Source organism: Pseudoliparis swirei, chromosome 9, assembly GCF_029220125.1.
Source record: "Pseudoliparis swirei isolate HS2019 ecotype Mariana Trench chromosome 9, NWPU_hadal_v1, whole genome shotgun sequence".
Classification (NCBI taxonomy): domain Eukaryota; kingdom Metazoa; phylum Chordata; class Actinopteri; order Perciformes; family Liparidae; genus Pseudoliparis; species Pseudoliparis swirei.
The window spans coordinates 5,128,510-5,146,702 of NC_079396.1; the positions used below are offsets into that span (position 1 = coordinate 5,128,510).

The 18,193-nt window shown below is 40.5% G+C and overlaps 1 protein-coding gene across 4 annotated transcripts in view; it reads left to right on the top strand.

Moving 5' to 3' along the window:
• Nucleotides 1–18,193, top strand: part of trim33 (tripartite motif containing 33) — a 28,584-nt gene that overhangs the window by 9,404 nt on the left and 987 nt on the right. The window contains exons 8-20 of one of the 4 annotated variants that reach the window (XM_056422852.1): nucleotides 682–799; nucleotides 1,114–1,568; nucleotides 2,976–3,170; nucleotides 5,363–5,419; nucleotides 5,646–5,846; nucleotides 6,263–6,395; nucleotides 6,697–6,760; nucleotides 7,356–7,509; nucleotides 10,906–11,330; nucleotides 12,736–12,847; nucleotides 12,941–13,015; nucleotides 14,786–14,938; nucleotides 16,830–16,880. In XM_056422852.1, coding sequence (XP_056278827.1) covers nucleotides 682–799; nucleotides 1,114–1,568; nucleotides 2,976–3,170; nucleotides 5,363–5,419; nucleotides 5,646–5,846; nucleotides 6,263–6,395; nucleotides 6,697–6,760; nucleotides 7,356–7,509; nucleotides 10,906–11,330; nucleotides 12,736–12,847; nucleotides 12,941–13,015; nucleotides 14,786–14,938; nucleotides 16,830–16,880 — 2,193 coding nt within the window. The remainder of the gene's footprint in view (nucleotides 1–681; nucleotides 800–1,113; nucleotides 1,569–2,975; nucleotides 3,171–5,362; nucleotides 5,420–5,645; nucleotides 5,847–6,262; nucleotides 6,396–6,696; nucleotides 6,761–7,355; nucleotides 7,510–10,905; nucleotides 11,331–12,735; nucleotides 12,848–12,940; nucleotides 13,016–14,785; nucleotides 14,939–16,829; nucleotides 16,881–18,193) is intronic. The other 3 variants (XM_056422853.1, XM_056422854.1, XM_056422855.1) reach the window with 3 other exon arrangements.

Below are 18,193 nucleotides of genomic sequence, written 5' to 3' on the forward strand. Positions count from 1 at the left end.
GACGTTCAGCAGTCGAGCTGCTCGAGCTCTGATGCTCCGAACAAAACTGAAGTCACACCGCGGCTCGTTTGTTTTCACGATGAAGCGTCGCACTCGGATGCAGGTCCCCGCTGAGAATTGCTCTACTTTTAGTGCCTTTTAGTTTTGAGGGACATTTGAGTTCCGATATAACTTTTGTCATCGGCCTATCTGGCGTGAACAGCAATAATCAGCTGTTCATTCTGTACACATGACATCTCTTGCTTCTGATTGTAAAGCCCTCTGAGGCAAATTTGTGATATTGGGCTATATAAAATAAACTGAATTGAATAGATGTAAGGTTGCAGCTAGTATTCTGTAAATTTTCTTGTTCGTCCTTGAAATCTGTTTACATGGTATTTTGTTTGGAGTATACTTCTGTATCAGCCTTTTTCAAGATAACTGTTTGCGAAACCATCTTTTTTCCCCTAAAATGTATTGGAAGGATATTTATTGTTTTGCCTTGTGCTGTATGTGTTTGACTTTCTACCACAAGACAGTCAGCAACTTGGATAATTGGGTAACTTTATTGTTATCTTTTTTTTTGTGGGAATAATGCTCCCAAAAGGCATTTTGACAAATGGGGCATTTGTTCCTCCACTAAAGCCAGGCTCAATAACCAAAGGATGTTTTTTTTCTGTGTGTGTGTGTGTGTGTGTATAGATTCTGTTCCAGCTCCGCCAGCTTTTCAAGGCTAGACTGGAGCCAGCGCCCCAGGCCAACGGTGTTGTACGCTTCTTCTGTGACCCCACCTTCTGGGCCAAAAACGTAGTGAATCTAGGTGAGAGGAGCCTTTAAAAAAATGTATTATTATTATACCTCATCGGTCAGTAATTCTGTTTATATTGACTTTTAGTCTCTTATTGATTTTATTCTAATCAAGATTAGTCTGAATTTGCCATTAAAAGGTGTGTCTTCATCATTCCTGCATGATATTCATCACTGACCAGATTAATTCGTACCTTATATTTTGTATAGGGGTTACAGATGACATGAACAGCAGTAAGAATTAGATACAATGAAGGACTATTTCACACCCGTCCAGGGCATTTGCATTTCAATAAATTAGGCTTACTGTTATCCCTCTTCTCGTAGGTAATTTGGTTATCGAGAAGCCACCGCCACCTGTGCAACAGCCCGGCGTGATGATTGGAGGACCACCGATTTCTCCAGGCCACGGTCACCACGGCAAACACCCGGGACAGATCAACCTGGCCCAGCTCCGGCTGCAGCACATGCAGCAGGCAGCCTATGCACAGCAGAAGCACCCGCTCCAGCACCCGCATCAGCAACCGCAACCGCAACCGCACCCGCACCCACAGCAGCAGCAACAACAACAGCAGCAACAGCAACAACAACAGCAGCAGCAACAACAACAGCAGCAGCAACAACAACAGCAGCAGCAGCAACAACAACAACAACAGCAGCAGCAGCAGCAGCACCAACACCAACAACAACAGCAGCAGATCCAGCAACAGATGCGCATCGCCTCCCAAATGTCCCAGCAGCAGCACGCCAGACAGGCCGGGCAGCCCATGGGTCCGCAGCAGGTATGGAAAACATTCAATGAAGGCGTGTGATCCAGTGGATCACCCGGGAGGCTCGCTAAGATATTAGGAGCTTACTTCTACCTTTTTTTATTCTTAGTGCTATTATTATTTTTATTTTTTGTCACTGCCTTATATCTCTCCAGACCGCCGGAGATCTTAAACAGATGGGGATATTTTCCTAAAGCATTCATTAACTTCGCATTGAAAATGCGGAAGGTAATGTTTGTATGCGTGCGTGCGTGCGTGTTATTCGCATAAGTCAAAAAGTATTAAACCGAATCGCATGAAATTTGGTGGGATGATTGGTTATTATCCGGGGACCATTTGATTAGATTTTGGGATCGATCTGGTCAAAGGTCAAGGTCATGAAAAAGGTCAATCTTCTTGAATCGCATGAAATTTGGTTGGATGATTGGTTATTATCCGGGGACCATTTGATTAGATTTTGGGATCGATCGGGTCAAAGGTCAAGGTCATGAAAAAGGTCAATCTTCTTGAATCGCATGAAATTTGGTTGGATGATTGGTTATTATCCGGGGACCATTTGATTAGATTTTGCGATCGATCGGGTCCAAGGTCATGAAAAGGTCAAAATCTTCTTTTTACCATAGCGCGGTCAATTTCTATCCAATTGGCAACTAATGCCAACATGTTCATAATTCAATGCCCAATCTTGTGATATGCGAAGGTATGCGCTCTACCGAGTGCCCGTTCTAGTTATTTATTTTTTCATCACTGCCTTATATCTCTCCAGACCGCCGGAGATCTTAAACAGATGGAGATATTTTCCTAAAGCATTAATTTTTAAATGGGAAAATAAACCGTCGGAGACTTTGAACTGGACTGAGATGGAGATGAACAGCTCATTAACTTAGTTTTGTTGTACGTTGTGTGGTCATTCATTTGTGAACTACGGTCAGTTAAAGGGACATCATTCAATTCAAGCTGCAAAAAACATGGCATGCATATGTTGTGCTGTCGTAACATCAATTAAAGAGAGCATGCATGGATGTAGTGCTTGAAATTTAATATTTGTCGATTATTATCAAAAGAAATGAACTGTTCGTCTGCGATAGAGAACTCGTCTGTCGGGAACATGCTGTTGAGAGTTTATTTATATTTCTGCACTGAACTGGATGTAACAAGGAAAAACCAGCAAATCGTATAGTTTGAGAGTCACAAGTGAATATTTAGTATTTTTAAAGGATTCATGCCTGAATTGTTAATTGTTTTCCGTAGATCAAGGAATCGATTTAATTCAACCATCATGTGCATCATTACCTATACGCTTTGTTCCTGTAATTGGGTGACCATGACCGCCACCTGCCGTTTGCATAGATTGCCGTGGTTGTGTTCGTCCAATGACCTGCTTTTCACCAAGTCTGTCTATCTGTATGGTTTTGACAGCCTCCGAGGCTCATCAGTATGCAGCAGCTACCGAGAGGGCCCGGGGGCATGAATGGTGGGCCGGGCCCCCCCATGTACCCCTCCTCCCACCATATGCGTCTCCCGGGTCCACTGCAGACTCGAATGCCCACGGCTCAGCCGAGACTTAACGGGCAGCAGTATCCTGCCATGATGCAACCTCAGCTGCAGAGACAGGTCAGTGCAAACACACTCTTAGTTTCACTATGAAATGGATGAATGGGTGAAATGTTTTGGGATTTTATATGTGATTTTCTTTTTTTTGTCTCAACACAGCTGTTGCTGTAAATTATTTGATATGTAAATGTTGTTTAACCCAGAATATATACATATATATTTTTTTGTCCTTGAGATATTTTGGCCTGCAGACCAGCCTAACCGTATGTATGTATGTATGTATGTATGTATGCACATGCATAAACGTTAGGCTGGCCTGAAGCAGCCAAACGGCTTCCTTAAGAAAGAAATATACTGTATTTGCACTATTTGTTTTTGCATGCTTTTCTATCGAATGCAACAAAATAATTTGGGGATACTAACAGACATTTAACCCTTGTGTTGCCTTAGGGTCATTTTGACCCGAATCAATATTACACCCTCCCCCCGCCTTAGGATTAATTTGACCCCATTCAATGTTTAATGTCGGTGTTCTTTCGGTAGTCAACAAACAAACATAAAGTGTCTCACACTTAAACTTGGAAAACAATATTAATTCTAAGAATTTTCTGGAGGTTTTAATTGCTGGTGTCAAATTGAACCCAAAGGGTAAAATATGTTAGTAAATATAAAGGTAACAGGAGGATGAAACATTGAATCGGGTCAAAATGACCCAAAGGCGGGGGGAGGGTGTAATATTGATTCGGGTCAAAATGACCCTAAGGCAACAGAAGGGTTAAGTGAGGTTTCCTTTTTTGCACCAAGTCTGTAGAATTTTAGGGCCAGTTGGAGCGTAAGAGTCCAGCAAGTTTCTCAAGATTGTTTGTGTGTTGCATTGTGGGTTTTAATCTTTAGAGTATGTTTCGAAATGTTGGAATGTCAGAATGTTTGAAAATAATGGGTGAGGCCAGTACGTGTCCTCCAGAACTGTTAAATGTTCCACTCCTATATACATATTTGTTTACTGGTCACAATTCTTTAAAAAAAAGAAGCTATATTGGTAAAAATGTGTATAAATATGGAAAACACCATTATCAGTCAGCAATCATTATTTATGCAGATTCTGAAGTCAAACTGATATTAATGACTGACTACTTGTGAAATATCTATTTGTATAAGCCTAAAACAATCGTGCCCGTCTCGAGTCATTTCATTTATTTGATAATAATAATTTAGGATAGGAATATATATAACCATATATAAGCAGTCTTTCTGTTTTGTATATTATATATATAATAATATTGTATTGCAATGATTGACTGAATAAAAATACACAACAAAAATATACACAACAACAACATGTACAAGGTTCAGAGCTGCCAGTATTGAAATGGAAGAATTTACTTAATTAAATAACACATTAAAATGTCTGTTTTTCCGTTTTCACGTTTGAAGACTGATTGCAATATGACCAAATTAAAGTTAAAATTCATTGACAAATGACAAATTGTAATTCTGTGTGCAAAGGGGACTCTGCATTTTAATTTGCAGTAACATAGAATTCAGTTTGGGTAACTCGTCTTTAATAGCAGAATGACGATGACGAAACCGAAGCCCCTATTGTTGGGTAACGACCCAGATTCCAGAAAAAAAGTTGTGCATTTCCCTCCTTATATTTACGTCCATGTTTACCGGCTTGCAGTCGTCTTCTTCCACGTCTTCCTTGGCGCATTGTAGCATAATGGCTTCGTTATTGCGCACTGTTGATCTTTAGCAGGTGTGACACCATCAGTAGGACTGTTTCCTTGTGTGTGTGCCAGAAACAAAACGGGGACCCACTCAGAAATACATCTCCATGGTGCTACAAAAATTCTAATGCTCCTCAAGTAGCAAATTGTCTTTTAATGTGAATAAAACCAGCAGGATTATACTTTTGCATTGAATACTTTAGATTTAGATTTTGGCAGTAATGCCACCTTTCAAACATGGGGGGGAAAAAAGGTTTTGTGCGCACAAATAAAATAACAATTTAAATATTGCCAACACTTGAGCGCAGACGACGGCACAATCAAAATGTAAAAAAAAAATGAGTTTTCAGAAAAGGGTGCAAATGTACTGTATCCTCATTCTGTCCTTTTTATTTTTGCAATGCTTTGCCAATGATCTATACATATACATCTGAATATGTGTACAGAATGAACATGTACTGCCTGCATGCAATACTAGATAAGAGACTCCTCCACTATATCCAGCCTCCTTTTCTTTGTGTCCAGATGTCTATAGAATCTGAGATGAGCCACCAAAGGTTTCGTTTCTTACTACAATCAGGGGTTTGGCACCTTTTTTCCTACTTTGACATTTGTGTCTTGTGCAGCATGTGTCACCCAAATGCATGTTCATGCAACCATGTCGTTTTTCTACAACAAAATGTTTGTGATCAAACTCGGCAAATGACCAATGTCCTTGTTCCTATCCCCCCTCCCCACCTCCTGTCGTCCTTCCCTCCTCCCTATGATCTTCTTTTCCTTCTCCGTCTCTCTCTCTCTTTCTACGCAGCATTCCAACCCAGGCCACGCGGCCCCTTTCCCGGTGGCGTCCCTTCATAATGCCAACCCCACAAGTCCGACCAGCGCCAGTATGGCAGGTGCCCATGCTCACTGCGGCCCCGCCAGCCCCATCATAGGTCCCATCGAGCTCATCCCCTCCGTCACCAATCCCGAGAACCTGCCCTGCCTACCTGAGATCCCGCCCATTCAGGTGCGCCACGTTCTAACCATGTATTTGATTTTTTTTTTTGGAGCTGGCACTTTTTCTTCGATTTTGCTTTTCAGACTTAAAATAAAAATGTCTACAATGCTCAAGAACAAAAAGTCGTTTAAATACATCTATTGAAAGTATCTCACGATTCCAATTATGATGAACGGCTGAACGTGTTTCGCGAAGAATTGAGTTAGAAATACTGTAAAATGTTGTGATTTTATATACACTTATAAAAGGTACCATTGACTTGTAAAAGTGTGTAGAAGCACAACTACAACATCTGATGTGGTGAATGAGTAGATGTTTTCCAATATTTCCCCTGGTTGAGAGTCTAGTTTCCATAAAAAATTTCATTAACAAAAACAATTTGTTTTTGTCCGTTTGTTTGTGCCCCCGCTTCTGTGCTCCCCTAGCTGGAGGACGCCGGTTCCAGCAACCTTGGACACCTCCTGTCTCGCTACATCACAGCCAGCACGCAGCATCTTCTGGGCTCCTTGGACATGAACTCCTCACCTGCACTGTCCACACACTCGCCTGGATCTTCAGGTACCCACACACTCAGGGAGATGGACTCCCATTAACCTCTGTAAAATACCGTCACATGTTGTGTGACTTTTTACACAGATGTTATACACTGGATTTAATGAAAGCTATGTCATCTTTTGATGTAGAAGTCATTTCCCTTTTAATTTCCAGAGCATCATCATGGAAGTCTTTAGTGTTAGAGTCTTACCCTGCATCTCTTTCCTAGATCCTGTAATTAAATGAGACTTGTACAATAAGTCTTGGTCACTGCTGCTTCATTGTCACCTGCGTCTTTTGTTTCTCATCTTATTTCCGTCTGCAGGTTTGTCGAATGCCCACACGCCAGCACGACCTTCTAGCACGTCCAGCACGGGTAGTAGGGGCAGGTAAGAAGATGTGGAGTTATTACAGTGACAAAACACCCTGTTTAAATTGTGTAAAACATATAAACAGGCCAGAGTTCAAGTTCGCTGATTCAATAACTGAACCAAAGACCACACTTTGGTTCAGTTGTCAGAACGATGCGATTTGGAGCGAGTGAATATCGAGCAGACGAGACTCTCTCAAAAGGCTCTGAAACGGCATGAGCCAATGTTGCAGGATGGAGACGAGGTCTGTGTTGCATTTTAAGCAGCAGTAGAGCAACAGATTTTTGCAACTGCCCCACCCAGAAACGGGGAGAACATCTGCAAAAATCTGCAGGCGTTTTTCACCCCATCTACGGAACTCGAATAGATGGAGATATGATTTTAAAAATATGCACATTCTCCCCTGAGGAAAGACGTTTTAGTTGCCTAACTTTACAGACTATCAAACTTCAAAGGGCCAAATGAAGAAAAAAAAGACTGCTCGACGGTTATGATCCCTGTGAACGTAGCAATTAGTCACAGTTAGTCATTTATTGGTTTGTAATTAGTTCAAACGGTTGCGATAATCTTTTCTGCATGTTCCGTTTATGTCTTGTTTTTTTTCTTTTTCCAGCTGTAGCTCTGCGGGGAGGGCGGGGCCAGGAGGTGGAGCTTTGGTGGAGCAGGTGAGGGTGAAGCAAGAGCCCAGCACAGATGACAGCTACAGCTGTCCGGTCTCGTCTCTGAAGGTGGAGCGGGACAAAGATTCTGGGAGGAGTGCCTGCATGGTATGAATACGTAGTCCCACTCGTTTTTAAAAGTGCGATACAAGTATAATAGTAAGATACGCTTACATTGTTGACAACAATGTTGTTATTTATTATCTTACCCAAAGCCGACAAATGCCCGTGGTAAAATATGCAAAAAATGTATATGCCCGATAACTGTTTACATTGGACCCTTCTAACAACATAAATAGTCGTAAATATTGCTTTTGAGTTGTGATAACCTTTTCAGCCACTCTGCACTAGGATTTGTGCATGACAGAAGCTATTAATATTTGCCGTGGGCATATTCAGATGTGTGCTTCTTAATATCTATCTATCATATACATATATATATATATATACATATATATATGTGGGTAGTTGATAAATAAGGGTGAAACAGTATTTTTTTAAATAAAGTTCTCATGAGGATTATAGTTGAATGAAATTATAATGTTCAAATGCTGAATTTTTTTAAACTGCTAGTGTTCCGTTGATTTTTTTGTATAATTTCATTATTTTTGAAGCTTTTCTTATACAATTTGTCCTGCGGTGTGACATGTCATTATGACACAAATTTAAATATTTTACTATTATCGATTTCAAGTACAAATTAGGTATGTTTAAAGTTTAAGAAGTACTCTTTCAGAATGTTCATTAAAATTCTGCATATGATTATTTTTCACAGCTGTTTTTTTATTTGATTATTCACTTTCATCTCATGTTTAATTTAAGAAAAATATTTTTTACAAATTTTAAATACAGCTGTCACACTACAGGACTCAAAAAATGACACATTCATTGTCTGACAGAAACAGTGAAATTAATCAGAGGTAAACACTCATCTTTCAACATTCACTGTTCATTCCAACATCTGGGGGGCTTCCTGGTAGGGGGGGTTGACTAAGGACCCCTATAGTTGTCCATGTAACTGCCGTTTAAAAATCTGATTTTCCATGTCACGCCACAGGACAGCATTTGCGTTCCGAAAGTTATTTTGCTGTAAATACTAATTTACTAGTTTTGCGCATATTAAAACCTAATATCAATAATGTATATACAATATAATGCCACGGCAGTTATTAGCTGCTCAAGATATTTCTGGTTTATTTTGTTCATGTGTAAGTTTAATGCTTCACCTTTTGTTACGGTCACACCGCAGGACATTTAGCATATTCACCATAAAATATAATCAAAAAATAACATATTTCATACAAAATCATAATTGTAAAACAAAGTACCATAATATGCTTCACTACCATGTGTTGTTTAAGTGGTAAAATGCATCTAAATAAACATTCACACTTAATTACAGAAAAATCATGTGTCATGTCATCCACCCATGTATGTGTGTATATAATATATACATATGTATATATACATATACAGGACTGTCTCAGAAAATTAGAATATTGTGATGAAGTTCTTTATTTTCTGTAATGCAATTCAAAAAACAAAAATGTCATGCATTCTGGATTCATTACAAATCAACTGAAATATTGCAAGCCTTTTATTCTTTTAATATTGCTGATTATGGCTTACAGCTTAAGAAAACTCAAATATCCTATCTCTAAATATTAGAATATCATGAAAAAGTATACTAGTAGGGTATTAAACAAATCACTTGAATTGTCTAATTAACTCGAAACACCTGCAAGGGTTTCCTGAGCCTTGACAAACACTCAGCTGTTATAAATCTTTTTTTTAACTTGGTCTGAGGAAATATTAAAATTTTATGAGATAGGATTTTAGAGTTTTCTTAAGCTGTAAGCCATAATAAGCAATATTAAAAGAATAAAAGGCTTGCAATATTTCAGTTGATTTGTAATGAATCCAGAATGCATGACATTTTTGTTTTTTTAATTGCATTACAGAAAATAAAGAACTTTATCACAATATTCTAATTTTCTGAGACAGTCCTGTATATATATGTAAATACATATATATGTGTATATATATATATATACATACATATGTGGCACCCTGGACATTTTAAGGGCAAATATTGTTGTCAGAATTGTTATTGTATTGTCGTGTGTTAGTACCTTGCCCCCATCATCCTTATTTTCTTGTTATTATTATTTTAAATGCTTTGTGTTCACTTAAAACTCACCTGCTTTCACCTGAAGTAGCTGCAGGGCGATACATGTGTTCGCCATTAGGTGGCAGTAGCGAGTTTTGCCATGACTGGCGCCGTAATTTTTGTCTTAAACAAACAAGTTAGACCAGCATATCACAGACTGTGACGCAGATATTAATGTGAGTGAGTCTGTCTTGGTGTTTACAGGTGAGAAACGTACACAAGCTCCATATATAAAATAGTGTTGTGTTCGCTCGCTTTGGCGGTGATATATTTTGATAGTTATAAAGTGTGTAGTAGTTAAAGAGAAGACAGTTAATGCGCTGTTTAGCTAGCAGATGCTGATAGCGTGCTAGCGTTCGATTGTTTCCGGTTCTGTGCTGTGACGTCACGGAGCGCCGAAACAGAGACTGTATACAGGACTGTCTCAGAAAATTAGAATATTGTGATGAAGTTCTTTATTTTCTGTAATGCAATTAAAAAAACAAAAATGTCATGCATTCTGGATTCATTACAAATCAACTGAAATATTGCAAGCCTTTTATTCTTTTAATATTGCTGATTATGGCTTACAGCTTAAGAAAACTCAAATATCCTATCTCTAAATATTAGAATATCATGAAAAAGTATACTAGTAGGGTATTAAACAAATCACTTGAATTGTCTAATTAACTCGAAACACCTGCAAGGGTTTCCTGAGCCTTGACAAACACTCAGCTGTTATAAATCTTTTTTTTAACTTGGTCTGAGGAAATATTAAAATTTTATGAGATAGGATTTTAGAGTTTTCTTAAGCTGTAAGCCATAATCAGCAATATTAAAAGAATAAAAGGCTTGCAATATTTCAGTTGATTTATAATGAATCCAGAATGCATGACATTTTTGTTTTTTTAATTGCATTACAGAAAATAAAGAACTTTATCACAATATTCTAATTTTCTGAGACAGTCCTGTATAGAGTGATTTCCAGCAGGAATTTACTCTGTGCATCTCACACAGAGCTGCCCTGACCTGTGACAGGGTTGGCTCTGAGATTCAGAGTCGGGTGGGTGGGATGGCGATTCTCGAATCGCCAGGACAAACAGCAAAAACAGAAAAACACACGAATCAATTTACTCCAAAACAAGACTATGCTTGTAAATCAAGTTTATTCACACATATTCACGCTACTTTGCATTAAAATCGATATATTTATATGTATGTATATATATGTATATGTGTATCTATACATATGTATATATATATATATAAAATCTCTATCTGTCTATCTTGGCTTAAAACCAACTCATGTATTTGTGTGTGGGTCTGTGCTTTTTTCTTCTTTCCCCCCCCCCCAGATGAGCAGTCAGGAGAACAGCTCCCTTCCTGTAATGGGAGTTGTATCTGCTGGTCTAGACGCTCTCAGGGCTTTAGGGGAGCTCATCAAAACAGAACCCCAATCCGAAACTCCTTGTTTTGGACTAAACGGCTCCAATGCCGCCGCCACCTCTTCTTTGAATGCCACCTCCTCTACCTCATTACTCTTCGGGAACGGCGGCGGCAGCAGCACGGTGGACACTCCCCTCACTAATGGAAACTCCAACCAAGGGACGAACGCCAAAGGGGTACCGACCGGAACGGGCAGTTCTGGTGGGAAAGAGGACGACCCGAATGAAGACTGGTGTGCCGTTTGTAACAACGGCGGTGACCTGCTGTGCTGCGACCGCTGCCCCAAGGTGTTCCACATGAAATGCCATGTGCCCACCATAAAGATCTTCCCAACGTAAGTGATCCGTCTCGCTCAATTAGTCTTGGTGCCGCATTTTTTTTTTTTTAAAAGAACAATTTAACTGCTGTTGCACACTGCCACAACATGTCATACGGAACCATGCACATGCACACAAGAAGAACCACAAAGATTGGAAAGATAACATGCGCAGGGAAACCTTGGAAGAACCCAACTCGAATCACTTTGTTGCACATGTAGGTTGGATGATGATGATGATGATGATGAATGGGAAGCTTAACACACCGTCGCTAGCAAAACCAATGTTCTCCTACGCTACGCCTTTAATGCGCGCCTTTTAAATGCCGCGCGTCGCGTTTTTAGGCGCGCATCAAAGTTCAAATATTCAAAAATGTTAAGCGCATCAATGTCACTCGTCCAAGGCAGCCAATCAGATCAAGCAAGAGGCGGGCTTTATTACTTTACCACTCCCTTCCTGTTTTCGTGTGGCATGAACAGCGGGAAATTCAAAAGAAAATGGCAAACTCCGACGAGACACTAATATCAGCGGTATTTCATTACGAAGAGCTTTATAATTCTAAATCGAAACACGACACCAACTGACTCCTGCTCAGCCGGAAGTACAACTCAAAGCGCTCGTCATCGAGGAATAGATGGTGGTATTCTTTCCTTTTTCTTATAAATATATCGTGAACCAAAAACCTCCGGGGATTTTTCCTCCTCCTCATCCCACACACACAGCGAGGGCAAGAGCGCGACGTCCGCTTGAATCCATTTTTTTAAACGAAGTTTTATCGTCCGGTTGCGTGCGCAGGCCCGCTCTACTGGCAAAAAGGCGGCTTTGACAAGAAGCGTCTAATGTGATCGGCCCCTAATTGTAATCTTTTTTTCTTCCCATTGCTGGCATTGTCTCTTAAAACACAACGCTGCATTGTTTTGGTAAAATGACATGAAATGTTTCCCTTTTTGTAGCTCACAGTGGGTGTGATTATCCTCGTCAAAGACTCCACTTGATATAATCAGAAAAGGGGCAAAAGTTTGGTGATAAACTGATCTTAAAGTATGAAAAGTTCAATCTAGATTCATCATTCGAGCTAAATTGTAGGCGCCGAATTTTCTGATTGGTTTTCAGACTTTCAGTTATTTAAATTCAGGCAGCAATGGTTAATATAATCGATAAAAAAATGGTCCCGCCTGTCACCAGCTCGATCATCACCGAAAGTGGGAAAGTCCTGGGGACATTTTGAAGGTGGGAATCCTGTATGCAGAACAGATGGGATGCAACAGAGGAACAAGTTGTAGTTCCGGGCTCATTCTTGCCCCGGCGTAGTATCTTGGCGCACTGTTCATCGCTTGGCTTAAGCTTGCAGTGAAGTGACCGTGCAGGTCATTGAAGGTAACGTTAACATAATGTCCTGTGTGATTTTCTTTTTCGTCTCAGGGGTGACTTTCTTTGCACGTTCTGTCGGAGTCTGACCGCCCCCGAGATAGAGTTCTGTGACGACAGCAAGAAAGTCAAAGGAGAGCAGGACCTGAGTCCAGAGGACCAAAGGGTCAGTACAGCCAGCACACCTTCAAAGGCCTCCTCGGGATTCATATAAGGCAACGAATAATCTCTTCTTTTTTTTCCCTCTCTCTCTCTGCAGAAATGTGAACGCCTGCTGCTGCACATCTTCTGTCATGTGCTCAGTGGGGGCTTCAGGGCACCTGTTTCTAGCTCTGTAAGTAGCTCCATATGATACACACACACACACACACACACTGTTCTGCTTCCTGATGGCCATGGTGTCTTCAGTCCTGTTTCTTTCCTTTTTTGTTTCTTATGCAGAAGTGAAAGGTTCATTTTTCAAAGTTGAACTTTTTTTAAATTTGTATTATTACATTTGTTTTATTGCATACTGCAGTCTATCCTTGTTGTGTTCCGAGGTTTATAGTTGACTGGTTAGCTCTCGGTAGGGTCATTATCGTATGAACTCGTAAAATCTGTTGTGAGAGGACTTGTTGAAGAGCTGTAAAAATTAACATTTCATCCAGCCCTACTTTTGATGACAGTTGGAGAGGGTCTCCTGTAACCTGGGGTTCAGGGGTACGTGCTCTGTGGCCCGCGGCGTCCCTGGTTCAATTATGACTTGGGCGTTTTTGTACGCTTTCCTTCTTCCCTTCCTGTCTCTCTATTTTGCAAAGCGATCAATTAAAGGGCAAAAATGGAACAAAAACACGTCTTAGAAAAAGATCGCTATTAAGGGGTTATTATAGCACTGTAGGTGCTAAGAGCCTTCTTGCTACTGCTTGGGTCATCTCTCCAGCTACAACTATCACACTGAAAAAAGCCTTATGGAACATTTGAGAGCTTTTTATGATATGTGGTGTGTGTCAGTTACACACTTGTTGCATCGATTCAACAACGTTTCATATAATAGTAATAGGATTTGACTATTTGCAGGGTTTTTTGCGTCAGTGGCTGCGTAGTAGTGATGACTCACAGCTTTGGTGTGTATTAATCACTGGCAGAAACTTTGCATGTGATACTCCCCGGTCTCTCTCACACTCAAACACTCTTACACTCTCACACTCTCACACTCTCACACACTCAAACACTCAAACACTCTTACACTCTCACACTCTCACACTCTCTCACACTCAAACACTCTTACACTCTTACACTCTCACACTCTCACACTCTCACACTCTCACACTCTCACACTCTTACACTCTCACACTCTCACACTCTCACACTCTCACACTCTCACACTCTCACACTCTCACACTCTCACACTCTCACACTCTCACACTCTCACACTCTCACTCTCACACTCTCACACTCTCACACACTCACACTCTTACACTCTCACACTCTCACACTCTCACACTCAAACACTCTCACACTCTCACACTCTCACACTCTCACACTCTCTTACAGTCTTACACTCTCACACTCTTACACTCTCACACTCTCTCACACACACACCGAGAGAGTGAGCGTGTGCTCGGTCCACACCTACATTAATTTGTGTTAACAAAACTGGCGAGTTATATTCTTTTTAGGAAAGTAGATTCCATCAAAAGAGACTCCACGCATTTATCCGATGAATCACTCTGAGGTTTTTGTTTGCGCGTGTTTGTGTTTCTGGGGAGATGACATCATACAATATGATGCCAGATATCCAACGATTTATTGGAATACCTCAATTGAAGCTCGGAATGCAATAAAAATAAAAGGCATTTAGTCCTATTTTCATGGGACACCAACTCGGCATGGCATCGAGATAACCCTCCAAAAAGTTTGTTTTCCCGCCACTTCATTATCTTGGCCTGATTCTCCGTGTGGTATCTCGGAGCGGCTTTGCCAACATCTAAACCCCAGCTGTCCTCAGAATCCAGCCCCATTTGTTCCTCCCCTCCCTCCGTCGCTCACGAGCCAAACGCAAACTCCCTCGACGTCCTCCGCTGCGGTCATAAATATCGTCTGACGCGGTTTTGTTTTTAACCAGGTGCCGAACTACTACAAGATCATCAAGCAGCCCATGGACCTGAAGAAGGTGAAGCGGAGGCTGCAGCTGCGGAGCTCCCAGTACTACCGCGCCATCCAGGAGTTTGTGTCCGATATGCGTCTGGTCTTCACAAACTGTGCAAATTTCAACGAGGTGAGCGGCATGAATCTTGAGCCTGCTTTTGGAGAATGGCATCCACTTGTGTGTGTGTGTGTGCGTGTGTGCATGCAGACACGGGTTAGACTGATCTACGAGTCGGAGTTTAAATTGCCACCAGCTAATTGAATAGCGTGGACTGAATCATTTGACCGGTTTTAAGGCCCCAACGAATTATTGCTTTTAGGTCAAATATATGGCCTTAGATATATGATTTTAATCTGATGTGGAGATACAGTCTGGCATTGGAGAATACAGTGGGAATGGGTGCTTACGGCCTGCAATGTGCGTCCAGTTTTGTACAACTACTAACATTGGCTGTTGGGGGGTGGGGGGTGGAGTACAGTGTCGTCACTGTGCTTCCATCACACGGTCTGAACCCTGGTAACACTGTCTGCATCACAACGACAAATCACAAGTATGGTTTTCATCAATGGGTCACCACGCTTACTTGATTCTGCCATTGGGGTGGTGAGGGGGGGGGAACCGTATTGTGGGTTTCATTATTTGTGTCTGATCCTTTTTGTTGTGGGTAACTAATTACTTATGATCGCATTAAACCGCCGTGTGTACTTACATCTTGCTTGATATGTGGCCTCGGGGGATCTGCTGTAAAGGACACTGTGTATGTGATCATGTGTTTCACCTTCCTACCACTAGAGGAAGCTTCTTTTTGTCAAGAAGTCGACGATATAAGAATAAACCCGAGACCTCACTTTATTGGGCCAGTGTTGATCTCGATGCCGCTGAGCTGCAGCACAACTACATTGTTCATATGACATCATTATGTCTCACAAATTAACAGCAAGCAGGGTTCTCACTGAAGGAAACCTATTTTGTAGAAAGACATCTTGTTATTAGATTTATAAATTCTTAAGGGTTTGACTAAGTCATTATTTACTAATGTAATTCTTCAGGTAACATATGTCACGGTCTAGATTTTCCGGATGGGTTGACTGTTTTTTATCGTGACATCTTGCAGAGCTGATGGCTTTAAAACTTGTCGCGCAATTCTTATTGCAACCGATTTAATTTCTTAAGTCGAAGTGTTTCTTTTTAACTCATGAATAGTGGCTTAGTGTGTCTGTCGTACAATGGGTCAGTGTTGGTCGAGCAGTTGGTTATGAGAGCCTGTTTACGCTGAAACAAAAAGCTAATATTCACAGGCATTAGCATTAAAACAAGTTCTGATGAATTGGTCCTAAAGTTGCCTCTGTACCAATTCATTGACATAATAACATAAACGTCATCAGAAGTTAATATGAAGAGCTTTGACGCTGGTTAATTGAAGACTTTGATGGCTTCACATAATCTGTGATCTTGAAATACTATCAACATGCATAACCTTAAGTGATGTAGGTTATATAAAATGATATATATATATTTATTTATTTTTATATATTTTCTTTAACAATATATTTATCTTCTTTATATATTTTATATTTAACTTATATTATATAAAGAATTGTATATATATTTTTTATATATATTAATTTTTTTCAGACACCGTTCAGTCTGTTTCTTTACCACTGTGTAAATGACTACATTCCTTAAGGATATATATATATGTTGATGGCATTTCAAGAATGTTGTATAATCATAAAGAAGTGCATCACCATGAGATGCTGATGTCGCTAGGCAGAATTAGAAACTCGAGATGTAGTGACCCCACGTTGCCTGTAGTTCCCTGTGGAGGACTCGTATAAGGCAGACAGAGTGCAGACTTTACTTGCTGTTAATTTCTGCTGAATCCACTTGGTGACGCACACCTCCAGGCCGTAAACAGATTTCTGATCTGTTCTTAATTAACCTGCCTGTGCTGTGAACTCTTTTCTTCCCCCCCCTGCTGCTTCACTGTGTTTGTTGTAACGTTATTGCCCCTTTTTAGATGTCTCGAATAATCCAGGTTTATGATGAGGAGAAACAGATTAATACGCAGGTAAGCCGTTTCAAACCGAGGGCAGATGTCCGTTCTCCTCCCACTGAAGCTCCAAGAAATGTTTCTGCCGTTCGTTCATCTTAGCGTTGAGAAAATATTCCCGCGCAGCAGACTCAGACACTCGTATAGTTTCAGAATGCAGACAGAAATTGTGCATAGATCGACTGAGAAATCAATTTCATCTATTTCCATGTTATGCTAAGGAGAGGTGGTAAGAACTGTATTGAGATTACAGGTTCTGGAGGTCTTGAAACAAGTTTATTATATTCATTATGCTATTTGCGGCGAAGGTCTTGAAACCAGTTTATTTAAGGGGCAAAAATACTTGTTGGATTCGGCGTCTGTGTGAACACATTTCCCGTATCTTTCCGAAACCGACACGCTATATACCAACCGCAAACTCTTACCGATCACTAGACATCTATCGTCTCCGCGCGGCTCTCGACGTGGGGACGGCTGAGCCTGCTGAACGGGTCACGCAGCACAAACAATGGCAGCAGAGCCAGCGGGGTTTACCTGGTGGGGAACAGGTGGGGGGGGGGGGGGGCTCTGCTTCCGTCACAACGCAGTGGGAAAGCATTACCGTCTGCAGCTGCCTGTATGAGCACGGTGCGGCGCGGCGTGCAGCGGAGAGACTTGCGTACATCACAATGCGTGGACAGGCTTGCTGCGTGGTGTAGAGACGCGCGCTGAGTTATTAATGCACTGCATATCGTATGGTGAACATTTTTTAATAGAACGGGAATATATGTTTGTAAGACTTAGAATAAATGGTTATGTCAGAGTATAATACTACTCAATAGTATTTGATTAATTTAAATTCATAATGTTTTGTGTGTGTGTATATATATATATAAAATGTTTTGTGTATATATATATTTATATACGTTTGTATGTATATATATATATATGTGTGTGTCTATAAATATGTGTGTATATATATTTATATACGTGTGTCTATATATATATATATATGTGTGTGTGTATATATGTATATATTTAAATATGTATTTATATATATATAAGTAAACATATATATATAAATAAATAGACGTGTGTGTCCTGGTGTTAACACAATCTCTTCATTTTTATTTAGTGTGTATGTAACAACCTTTTTGAAAAGAAAATATTGACTTTGTGCCCCACTGGTTTGACCCTTTTTAAGTGTACGGAAATATTTGAAGCTAGCCTAAATTATATTGTGACACTTCCCTATGATGTGGAAATGCTTCATGGAGCCACAGTGGGACGGGGCGGTCGGATGTGTCTGCTCTGTACAGCCACGTTGAGCCGGGGCCACCCTGCCACGAGGA